Raw genomic sequence first — 12,500 nt, 5'->3', positions numbered from 1 at the left:
TCAGTACCATATTGCTGTCACTATCATTATCTTCATGGCAATTTGTGTCATTACTTTTAATGTCCTCTATATATCATTCTTTGTTAATGTTCATTTTCTTATTGTGAAGAGCAAATTTCATTTTCTTCTTATCTGTTTCAATATTATCATTATTATCAATGTTATTTTTGTTATTAACATTATTATTATTATCATTATTATTGTTTAGATTATTACTACTACTATAATTGTTATTATTATCATTATTATCATTATCATTACTAATAATACTGCTATCAAAATCATCATTATTATTATTATTATTATCATTACTGTTGTCATTATCATTATTTTTGTTATTACCATTGGTTCTTATTACTAATATTGCTGTTATCGATATATATTATAATTTCCTCATTTTTACTATCATTATCATTATTGCTGTTGTTGTTTTTATCATCATTATCTTCTGACATCTTTTCATCATAAATGTTATTCTTATCACTATTCTCACATTTACCGTTTTTTCTATAATTGTTTTAATTATCGTTGTTGATTTTATTGTTAGTGTCATCGTCATTATTCATGCTATTCTTATCACCGTTATAATTATTATCATTATCATCATTACTACTATCATTGTTATTTTCATCATCATTATTCGTCATTAGTCATATATTCCTTTTATAGATGTATATGTCCATATACATGTACACACACACACACACACACACACACACACACACACACACACACACACACACACACACACACACACACACACACACACACACACACACACACATACACGCACACATACACACACACACACACACACACATATATATATATATATATATATATATATATATATATATATATATATATATGTATATATATATATATACAAATGTATATAAATATACATATTCATTTATTTATTCATTCATTCATTCATTTATTTATATACGTATATATATATGCATGCATGTATGTACTTTTGTTTATGTCTACATTAATACAAATTGATACATCACTCGTCCATCTGAGAGTGTTTGGAGGAAGAATAATAGTTCTACTCTTTTTTCCTTCCCATTTTCCTTCGATGAAATTGGGCGAAAAAAGAAAGGTGTCACCGAGCAATTATTCCGCTGACTTTGCTGACTTTAGGCCTCTGACGCAGCAAGACCCACAAATAAAAAAGGGAGACGAAGGGCAGTCACTTCAAAATGTATTGGAAAGAAGAGAATATTAATGTTTTAAAAAGTTCGATGATTTAAGAGAGTCATCCCTCAAATGCTCCCGTTTTCTTTGTCGGTTTTCTGTGGCTCCGTGTCCAGTCGCGGATTTTGTGATGGTAAAAAATTTTGGCTTTTCAGGAAGAAAACAGAGCCAGGCGTTCTGCATTTCATAGCAATTTCTTTCTTTTATAGAATACTACTAAGATTGACTTTTCCAATCGTTATTCTCGCAAGAAAACACTACCATACACGTTGTTTGATATACAAATATGAAATGCTTGTTCACATGTGGATGATTACATTCATGTCTGCTAGACGTGAATTCGTGCACAGGGAGAGTGGATGTGTAGTTAATGTGCCCCTTGTGTGTGTGTGTGTGTGTGTGTGTGTGTGTGTGTGTATAAATGTGACATTCATGTGTATGTGTTTACATATAAACATTATATATATATATATATATATATATATATATATATATATATATATATATATATATATATATGTGTGTGTGTGTGTGTGTGTGTGTGTGTGTGTGTGTGTGTGTGTGTGTGTGTGTGTGTGTGTGTGTGTATGTGCATGTATATACACATATATATGAATATATATATATATATATATATATATATATATATATATATATATATATATATATATATATATATATATATATATAAGCAATACACACGCACAATCGCATCATAGGTGTGTATGTTCTGTACGTGTAAGAGTATAAGGTCAGTACCATGGCAGCGTATACCTGTGCGCGCGTGCGCTTGCGTACCTGCTGGTAAATGTCTGCGTGTATTTGTGCATTGGCCGGCGTTGTGCTCCCATAACGCACTTGTACATAACCACAGCGTCTAGACCAGGCCCTCCCGACTGCTGGGGGGGCGGCGGCGTCGTTTAGAGAATCACACGCATATTTCGCACATCCCTCGTACAGCTAACCGGCATCTGCGGGAAGATGCAAACCCTCTATGCATGTTAGATCCATGTTTGGTACGATGACATGTTTTGCCCCACGCGAGAGTGAAGGGGGAATGGTGGCCGTTGGTGGATTTTATTTTTTTATTTTTTCGTTTGTTTTCTTTTCACAAAGCTCAACTTTTAGAATTCTGGTGTTAGTTTATTGGCGTTTGGATAAGATTTATTGGGTTTAAATATAAGCCTTCAGAAGAACAAGCAACAGGTTATATGGAATGATAATTAGTTATTAACTTAAATCTGATTAAGTTCGTATTCCTTTTGCACTTTTATCATTCATGTTATTAATTATACTTTTATTTATTTATCATTGATATCAATATGTACTCATTATTATCATCAGCGTGTGTTTCATTGTTATTTTATTAATATAACGATCATTATTTTCTTCGATATAATATATTGCTGTTATTTTTATTGTTTTTGTCCCTGTTTTTAATACTATTTTTATTATTATCGTTATGATTAGTATTGTTTAATATAACCATTATCAATATCATTATTATTTTATTATCATTAGTATTGTCTTACTAGTAATAGAGTCGTTCTACTATTATTACTATTACTAATATCATTATTAACTGCAAACACTGTCAAAATTATCATCATAATTGATACATTTAATTTCATCATTATCCTATTTATGATAAGCGGTATTGCTATGATTATTATCATGATCGTTATTATCATCATTATTTTTATTTTTGCTATTTTCGTAATTATTAACTTCATTTCTGTTGCCATTATTGTTTTTGTTATCATCGCCGTGTGCTTTTGGTACTCTCATTAAGATTTTCATAATTTTATTACTGAAATATGCTTTTACTATCATTGGCACTGTAATTGTCATTATTAATACTTGCCTAATTAAGGTCATTGCACCTTTTATTGTTCCTATCATTATCATTTTACTTAACTGCTTATATTTCGTTTTGTCTGAATCATTATTACCATTGTTATCCCCTCTATATTTTTTGCATGAATTAGTATTATAGAAATACAACTCTTATCTGTACAACGTCTAAACAGTCACGTTATAATTAGAATTTCATAATAAATCTTGAATATCCTCGCACACCATCCATAGCCCCTTCACAATACGTGGTCTTACGGACAATCTCAAAGACATATTTACCATTCACCATCATTACTTGAAATAAACAGTGTTGATAGTGAAAAGGAGGTGTGTGTGTGTGCCACGCATAAATTGTTTTCGATGGTGTTGCCATGAACTATGAGCAAAGAGACAAAGAAACTAGAAAAAAAAGAAAGAGAGAGAGAGAGAGAGAGAAATAACAACGGTAAACAGCTGTTTTGTGGTGGCACATTTGCAACGTTGCCACATCTCACCCATAATACCTCCTTTGGCAAGCAAAATAGGGTTCTGTTTTTTGGGTGGCTCATGTAAGAGAGAGGAAGAAACATATATATTTCTCTTTGTAACTATGTACGCAGCACTATGGTAGTGCTTGTATATATTTAGCAAGCATCAAACTTTGCCTTATAATATAAACAAAAACAAAATAAAAAAAAATGCATTATAGTTTTTGCTTTTTAGGGGAAACCTGTTCCACGAAGCATTTGTTTTGATTTTATAAGTAATTATGATGCTTTCTTATGTTTGGTCGTTGTTTTTACTTCTGTATCATTTTGAAAAAAAAAAGTTTGTGAAGTTTTTAGGTGCATCGTTAGTGTATGTTTGTAAGTTATAATTCTTTAATGCGTCACTTTATTGATTTCGAATGCAATAAAACAGAGCTATATCAACTTTGCTTTTTCTTATCATTATCCTCGCCAAATCTATATATGTAATACATCAGAAAATTAACACAAAAACTATTTTATAAACATGTGGTGAAAACTTCATTAACAACCATTATCATTAATGTCATTTCAGTGCCCAAAAAAATACTGAGATGGTGATTATAACAAAATTTGATAACGACTGAATCAAGAGCAATGGTTATGGTACTAGAAATAACAATAATAAAAAAGAAAATATGGACACTAGATGCAATTTCATACCAAACAGTATTAGTCACTGACGGATCCAGGAATTAGGTAACAGGGGGGGGGGGGGGGCGTGCTATCAGATCTGTTAATGACGTGGCCTAATTATAGGTCTATTTAAACAAAGGCGGGTCGACACTGCATTCCGGTGCTGGAGAAGTAACAACACAAGCAAGAGCACGAGTCAGCTGACCAGTCATTAACCGCCGAGCTTTTTCTAGCAGCATGCAAGCACAAGAGGAGCAGCAGAACATAGGACATCGCGTTCTATAATTACGAACTTTAAACATCAGATATATCTTAGTTGATCAGTCGTCCTCGCTTCAGGGATGATCTGCTGAGGTCTATGTCCTAATTCCGACAGTAATGATAACGATAGCAATGATAATGAAACCATAAAATAGAAATAATACACCATTTAATAACAATAACAAAAATGTGATGATAAGAAATCAGCAGGAACGTGTGGGATCAAGGTGTCTAGAAAAAAATAAAAAATAAAAATCCGTCTGTGTCACAATACTTCATGGACATCCAGCATGCAAGCCTCAGGACACGATACCCTTGAAGTAAGTCCCACACTGTCCTAAAGTATTATGAATGGTTACTGCTGGACACTTATTTACCGTAGAGCACAGCTGATGCACAAAAACATGTAAGTTGAGACCAGAACCCTTAAATACCTTGCAATTGCGTTGATCTTGCTGTCTCTTAAGGCCGTGTCACACTAGCACTTTTTCCGTAATTTTTTTGGTAATTTTATTTAACATAAATACAAACATTCTCGAATATAGTTTTTGATCTGAGTTGGAGAGTTGGCTGAAAAAGTTGACGGAAAGGTTTTCAGACGGAAACGATCATTATTGTCTGACTGGAGAATCGACAATTCGCTCAAAAATTGACAAAATTTCAGAAAATTGTCAAAAAATTGACGGAAAAAGTGCCAGTGTGACGGCACCTTTAGTGATGCATAGGGTTTTTTCTCAAGAAGTGAAAGAAAAGAGGGGAATAAGTTGGAAGAAAAGAAGTAGAAAAGGGATAAATAAGCTAGAGGAGAAGAAGGAAAGGGGAATATAAGCTTAAGAAGAAGAGGAAGAAGAAAATTAAAATAAATAAAGGGGAGAAATAAGTTTAAAAAGAAGAGGACGCAGAAGAAAAAGATGAAAGCTATAAGAAAAAAAAAAGAAAAAGTAAAAATGATCTGCCAGAGAAGAAAAACAGAGGGAAAATTAGAAAGATAAATAAAAAAAAATAGCGGAAGAAAAGGAGGAAAATAAGCTGAACAAGAAGAAGACAGGGAAATAATCAAGAATGCGGTGAGAAGGAAAACAAGACAAAAAAGAGAGAATTATGTCTTTTCTTTTAATTCTTGTCTCATTTTCTCTTCAGTGTCGTAGTTAATTAACCCAAGGAGAGGGTGATGAAACACAAAAACAAAAAATCTATGAGTAAATAAAACAAAAATAAACATTTTATTTTTTATTTTTTGATAAGGTGATAAATTTGCTTGCAATTAAGAAAGTCTGACGGGTGATTGGATAATCTTTACACAGAAGAAATGCATTTACTAGTCAGTGAATCTTACACTGATGTTGTGAACTAGGATATGTGTTATCCTTAATCTAAGGGTTTTTGCACATACGAAAAGAGATATTGATGTCACTAAATTATTATTGGGATCACCATTGTTACCATTATAACAAGAGTATTTTATATATATCTTTTCAGAAAGTATAAAAAAATCATGTTCTTCCTCTTAAATCAAGAACACGTATTCTTTTAACCAATCAATTGCTGATATATTGGAAAACTTGCCATAGACTTGGTCAGCTGTATGCGATTTTTAAAAAGTCTAACCTCGCGATTTTCTACCTATGCCACATGCTTACTCCGTGGCAGCTGGATCTCTTGATTGCAATTCAGCAACCACCATAAGCATGCAGTTCAAAGAAAACACATGAATTAACTAGAAATAGTTGACACAGGTCGGCCCACGCCAGAGAAAAGGCCCCGGAAATCTAACTGAACTGAACTGATTTTCTACCACTTATAATTGAGTTCTGTCTTTCTGCACAACTGGTGACCTAATGGACTTATGACCTCGACAGGGATAACACTCGTAAATCGCCAGACTCGAGCAAGTGCAGTAAACAGTTTTTTTTTTTTTTCTATTAATAGTTTTCCCAAGAAACGAACGAAAATCTATGCTTAGGGGGACCTTATATACAATGTATTTTTGTTTTTACGGCCTATCTGATCGGGCGTCAGAACGTCATGGCTGTATGTAATAGGTAAGGTTATGATACTTCTATTGTGTGGTAAAGTTACCGCAAAGTATGCATTCAGAATCGGTTTTTAGAAAGATGGAAGTTATTAACAACTGTTGTGAGACTCTTTCAGATCTAATACTTATTATACAGTGCTCATAATATTGATTATCAAATGTTTATTTTTCAGTTACCATTCCCCGGTGATTCATTTAGCGTTCGTACTTCAAATGAACCGATATGAAACTATAGGAAGATGTAATAACAGGTTGATTTATTAAAAGACCGATAACTTGAAAGCGCATATGTATATTAGTGTGTGTAGAGGTTGGTTATAATATATAATAAGTGGGTACTAGTGATTATATAAATGAACATGCACAGTTGCTTGGCCACGGTTGGTCTGACCCCGATGTCTTCATCATATATTCTCGTATTTTCCCCAGTGGAATAGGAAGAGATAAAGCACAGGAACTTCTTGTCTAGCATAGAGCAAGCATCTCGAATGAAATCAAACTCTCACAAAGTTACTTGAACTGGATGGAACAGTGCGCAATATAGACACGTATCCCCTCTGAAACAAAATTTCCCGTAACCATAACTCAAGTGATATCTTCGAAATTTCATCACAACTAATTCACTCTTTATTTAATGTTCTCGTTTATTATCAAAGAAAATTGCGCAAAGTGAAGGAAACGAAAGGCGCGCATACTCCGAAGTGGCGGCCATCTCCACCAAACAGTGTCGGATGAAGTCGGCTTCACAGTGTTTACAAGCTCAACCCAAGCACATTCGCGGAATTTCATTATCTTGATAAATATATCCAATGCTACCACGATGAAGTCCAAAACTAGGATAATACAAATATCCAACATAGCCCCACAGGCTACAAAGGATCAGATGTCGACCTTGTTTGGATTTTTAGGAAAAATTGAAGACATTCGCCTCTACCCAACCATGTGAGATTGGTTATTTTATCTGTATTCTCTCGTATTTATAAGACTTTAGGTGACTCTGTTTTGTTTGTGTTTGTATACTTAGTTTATAGATTTAGAGAAGGACATGTTTCAGCATCTTTCCTGTGTATATTTTCCGTCACACCTCGTTATTGAAGCCATCTCGCAGATTATTGATAAGAGTGGAAACGTTTTCCAAGTCTGTTGCTCTTTGACTCAGTGAATAAAAAAATCTGTAATTGTGTAACTGTTAAGATGTGTATTGATGTGGAATGCACCAAACTTCAAAAATACTGTTTTTTCTCATTTTCCTGTTGTTTCTATGATTTAATTCATAAATGGCTTCCTGGTATTTCCCCTCATAAGTGTCCATGCCATTACTGCCGCTGCTTTCATGTGGTAAAATCACCAGAAACAATGGATTACATCAAAATTGATTTTAAAATGATAGTGTTTAGAAGCAGTTACACCAGCTTTGTTCAAGCAGAAGTTTTCCTGAAGTGATGACATATCATACCATAAGCCTAGATGAGAAATTTTGTTTTGTTTGCACAATAAAGACCAGATAACCAAACCCCGTCCCATATATTCTAGCAGAATAGAAGTTTTTGACACTTCAGTCAAATTATCACTAAAAAATGAATGGTTATCCCTGAACCTTGGAACACATCCACTCGAAAGAAAGTCCAGCAGTCACCAGAGAGCCTTCAGTACTCAGGCGAAGGCCAACAAACCTCAGCCTCACATATTCGTCAAGATAGGGCTTGGATTGATTCCTTATTTGACAGCTGGGTTTATCTTTATGGTATGGACGCATTAAGGTAAGGCAAATTAAATATGAGAGAACAGAAAGTTGCAGTCATCGGAACATGAAATAATCAGCAGACACAAACGATGATGCTACAAATAAAGGAAAAGATCGCGGAAAGCTCCACTCTCAACCTAAGTCCACATGGTGCTCCTGAGTTTCAACCCTAGGCCTATCTTGCCATGCAAACCAAGGTGAAGACGATGTTTCCGGGGGATATTGGGGGGCAAAGCCCTCCATCAACCTTCCCCTCGAGCAATCGGGCATGCCTAGTCACGGCAACTTAAATCAATGAATTAACTTTTTGACGTGGAGTTGGGGGCCCAGTCCCTGGTGAGTGCGTCCATACTATCAAGAATTACCATAATGTCCATGATGAAGTTTTATTGATCTTACACCAGAGTGCCAAAAGCATGGTGGCTATAGTGAGCACTCAAGTCACTGTATATGTATTGTAATTGTGGACTCATCTGCTCTTTCTGCAGATAGTTTTCAATAGCTGATGAAAATTTACAGTCATTTCTGCCATCACTGAAGGTCAGGAGGCTCCACTACTAGGACCCCCAGGGTAAATGACCTAAAGCAGATGGGAGATACAATTTCATTCCAGAAAATAGACACTCAATGTTTTTTTCAATATAGATTGCAGAATATTTTATTGTGTCTCACCATGTAATTAACTTACTAAAAACCACATCCCTTTTGTATTTCAAAGCTGATTTTTTCTTCAGTTTTGTTGATTGTCTGAATTGCTTGGTATTTAACTTTTTTTATTTGGATTACTTGATGGACTCAGATATCAAACTGTGATGGTTACTAATGTCTACTTAATCTGTAGAGCTACTATAATGTTTTAAAAATGGCTCACAATGGATATAACACTGTAAATGAAACATTTCTCACTGATGCTTCTCAAGGAATGGAGTCTCTCTGCATGGTCAAAAATATTGGATGTTAAAACATGTATGAGTGTGTCAATGATCAATTGTAAAGAACTATATAAGTAACTATCTAAAAAAGTTTTAAAAGCATAACAGTAAAGTGATAGATTAAATTCATGGCAATTAAATAATAACCATTGATAATTGCAAAATATGATTTTCCATAAGTGTGTAATATTACTTAAACTAATTGACATGTTGTAATGAGTTATGTGGTCAGTGTAGTCATATCCTTTCAGGGTGAACTTAACAAGTGACTTAGAAAACTAGTACAACAAATTAAATTAGAACTGATTTTTCAATTAGCATTTGATGTCTGTTGTTCCCAGACAGCTTTTCTAATATCATCTGGACATGTTATTCTAGATACATTTGGCATGGAAATACATTGTTGCTTCTTATATTTTCATCAACAGAAATCATATTTTCAAAATAGAAGAGAGAGCAAGATATCTGTGATGTAGGCTACATGCATACGTTTTAGCATCTTTATGAATTCATTTAGAGGAATACTTAAAAAATAACATTTCCCTTTATTTTCCAGCCGTGATGTTGCCATTCCAGTCCAGTCACGTATCTGCTTCATCAAATTCCATGACCGGGATTCGGTTAGCGTTGCCCAGCACCTCACCAACACAGTCTTCATCGACAGAGCTCTTATTGTCATTCCATTCACCACTGGTGACATGCCGGATGAACAACGGGCAATGGAAATTTTGGGCACAGGTGGCACCATACCAGGCATTGGACAGGAAGCAAAGTGGCCAGCTCATGTTACCAACCAGGTTTGTGTGTGGTTGATTATTTAGCCTTTGATTTTATTTTTTTATTTATTTTTTATTTTATTTTTTTTTTTTTATTATCTCTGAAGTTAGTATTTACATAGGTATTTGCAAGTAGAGCAGAAGGGCATATTTTGTATCTTTTGTTCTCTGATTCATTGAAATTGAATTTTTTCTTATTCTGAAGAATTTTGATAGTGATTAAAAAATACATATTTGACAGATTGATGGTATTATTTTGAGGACTCATGACCCAGCATTGGCAGAGAATGACCTCCCAGATTACCCTCCACTGCCGGCAACAACTGAATCTCACAAGATTAACGAGATTCGACGAACTGTTGTGTTTGACAACCTTGACCCCACGGTAAGATATTACCCAAGAAAAGTTGTAATTGAATTTTGGAGGTGGTATTGGAAACATTGTAATTAGTCATTATGTCTTGTTGACAGAGGTTGTTTGACAAACTTTTCTTCCAGGTCTACAGCTTTGATAAAGTTCAGTCAGATAAACTAGAAAGTTCTGATGTATTTTCCCTCAGTAATGGCTGTTACACTGCCTAGATTTTATGATTATATAAATCTTTTTCTTCTCTTTTCCCAGGTCACTACTGATCAGCTGATGGAGTTAGCTGCTAAAGCTGGAGAAGTGAGGTATCTGCGTTTGGGCACAGATATGAACGGCGCAAGAAATGCCCTGGTTGAGTATTCTGAGCAACCCTTCATTATTGCAGCATTGAAGATGCACAATCAAGAGCACATGAACCGTCTTATTAAGTTAGTAGGATTTTCATTTTTGTTAAAAAATGAAAATGAGTTTTATATCAAGAATCTCTGTTTTTTTTATTGCTATCCTGCCAGCCATTGTTTGCCATCAGTTATGTATTGTCCAGTCCCACTTGTAGCATGTACCTGAGTAGAAATTTTACTTTTTGATAAGTATTTACTTAAAGTGATCTTGATAATTCATTAGTTTATGAAAATATATTGCATCTAATGGTATGCCACAGTCAGATGGGAGAAGTTACCATAACCTTTTCATCTATTCAGGATCATTAAAAAGAGTGAAAGGGAACATGAATATTCTCTTATATTTGCCACAAGATGCATGCTGTCACTTCTCTGCCTCTTTTTCTAACAGTAAATGTAAAAGACAGTAGTAGGAGTAATAAGTTCTGTAATGTTCTTGAAAGTCTACTAGCATTTTTGTTTTATTATTATTATTATTATTATTATTATTATTATTATTAATTCAGGTATTTATTTTATTTATTTATTATTATTATTATTATTATTATTGTTATTATTATTATTATTACTATTATTATTATTATTACTATTATTATTATAGTAGTTATTATTGTTATTATTATTTTATGTATTTATTTTTTATTGTTATTATTTTCATCATCATTATTATTATTTTCCTTATCACTCTTCTGTTGCTTGCTGTTGCAGATAGAAGATATGTTTTATCTCATTATTTATTGATCATATCTTCCAACAGGGTCAACCATTCCACTGTAGCCATTATAAAACCACAAACAAAAAGCAACGAAGCAGCTCAGCGCGAGATTGAAGAAGCAATGAGACGAGTCAAAGAGGCACAGAACTTCATAGCCTCGGCAATAGATCCTGTAATGTCCTTCTTGGATTCCTCGAAGGAAAAAAGATCACGGTCAAGATCAAGGTGAGAATTTCGTTGAGTTTGATGTCTTCCTTTCTATAGGTATTTGCGTTTGATTTGTTCATTATTTGGGAATGTTGTCGAGTTTATTATGTTATGTTACCTTTCTCTCTTTCTTTCTGTTTAATTTGATATATTCTGTTTTGTTTCCAGTTCATGACCAGAGATGAATATTTAATATTTAAGAGAATTGTATGTTTTATTTCTAGGAATTCATTATACAATTGTAATCATAGAATTTCTATTGTGTAAACATGATTATCTGAGAGAGTTGTTTTTCAGGGATTTTGTGTATTCCTGCATGCTGATACCTTCATACTTCTTGATTATATATTTGTAAAGAATAAACTTGGGGTCTGAGGACTGTTTATGGCTTTAGATGCACTCAGGCACAGGTGTTTGCATCCTTTTATATTTTATTTATTTATTTATTTTGTCAGTTGAGGTGGTAACACTGTGTGGGAGGAGTTATAGAGTACAGAAAAATTTCCATAGAAGGATGAATGGAATAGTTAATCAAATAAGAACTTAACATAAAAGTTATTCGTCCCACACAGGGTTATCAGCAGAATGTTTGCAAATTTCTGTGACTGTGTACTTCTTGAATTCACCAGCCAAATTACTGAAGCAAATGCTGATGAAAATAGTTTGGTTTTTAAAAAAACCTGTGCTGGTATTTGATATTAGTTATTTAATGGATCCCCTCTATATAATTTACCTATCAGTGGATACTTAGATTGTACATAGATTGTTAATCTATGAACCATGGAGTACCACACATGCATTGTAATGGTGTCAGAGCCAATTTTGGCTGCACTGCAAAGGGAATTTGGTTTTCATTTCAA

At 33.8% G+C, this 12,500-nt stretch overlaps 1 protein-coding gene across 6 annotated transcripts in view; it reads left to right on the top strand.

The window, feature by feature from the left end:
* The first annotated feature begins 7,214 nt into the window (after nucleotides 1-7,214).
* Srp54 (splicing regulatory protein 54) overlaps nucleotides 7,215-12,500 on the top strand; it is a 12,422-nt gene continuing 7,136 nt past the window's right edge. For all 6 annotated transcript variants that reach the window (XM_070132343.1, XM_070132342.1, XM_070132341.1 and 3 more), the window contains exons 1-5: nucleotides 7,215-7,440; nucleotides 9,731-9,971; nucleotides 10,192-10,335; nucleotides 10,573-10,745; nucleotides 11,476-11,658. In XM_070132343.1, coding sequence (XP_069988444.1) covers nucleotides 7,319-7,440; nucleotides 9,731-9,971; nucleotides 10,192-10,335; nucleotides 10,573-10,745; nucleotides 11,476-11,658 — 863 coding nt within the window. In that variant the 5' untranslated portion in view covers nucleotides 7,215-7,318. The remainder of the gene's footprint in view (nucleotides 7,441-9,730; nucleotides 9,972-10,191; nucleotides 10,336-10,572; nucleotides 10,746-11,475; nucleotides 11,659-12,500) is intronic.

This window comes from Penaeus vannamei, chromosome 17 (assembly GCF_042767895.1).
Source record: "Penaeus vannamei isolate JL-2024 chromosome 17, ASM4276789v1, whole genome shotgun sequence".
Classification (NCBI taxonomy): Eukaryota; Metazoa; Arthropoda; class Malacostraca; order Decapoda; family Penaeidae; genus Penaeus; species Penaeus vannamei.
The sequence above is the reverse complement of the archived record's forward strand: the minus strand, read 5'-3'. Positions and strand labels throughout refer to the sequence as shown.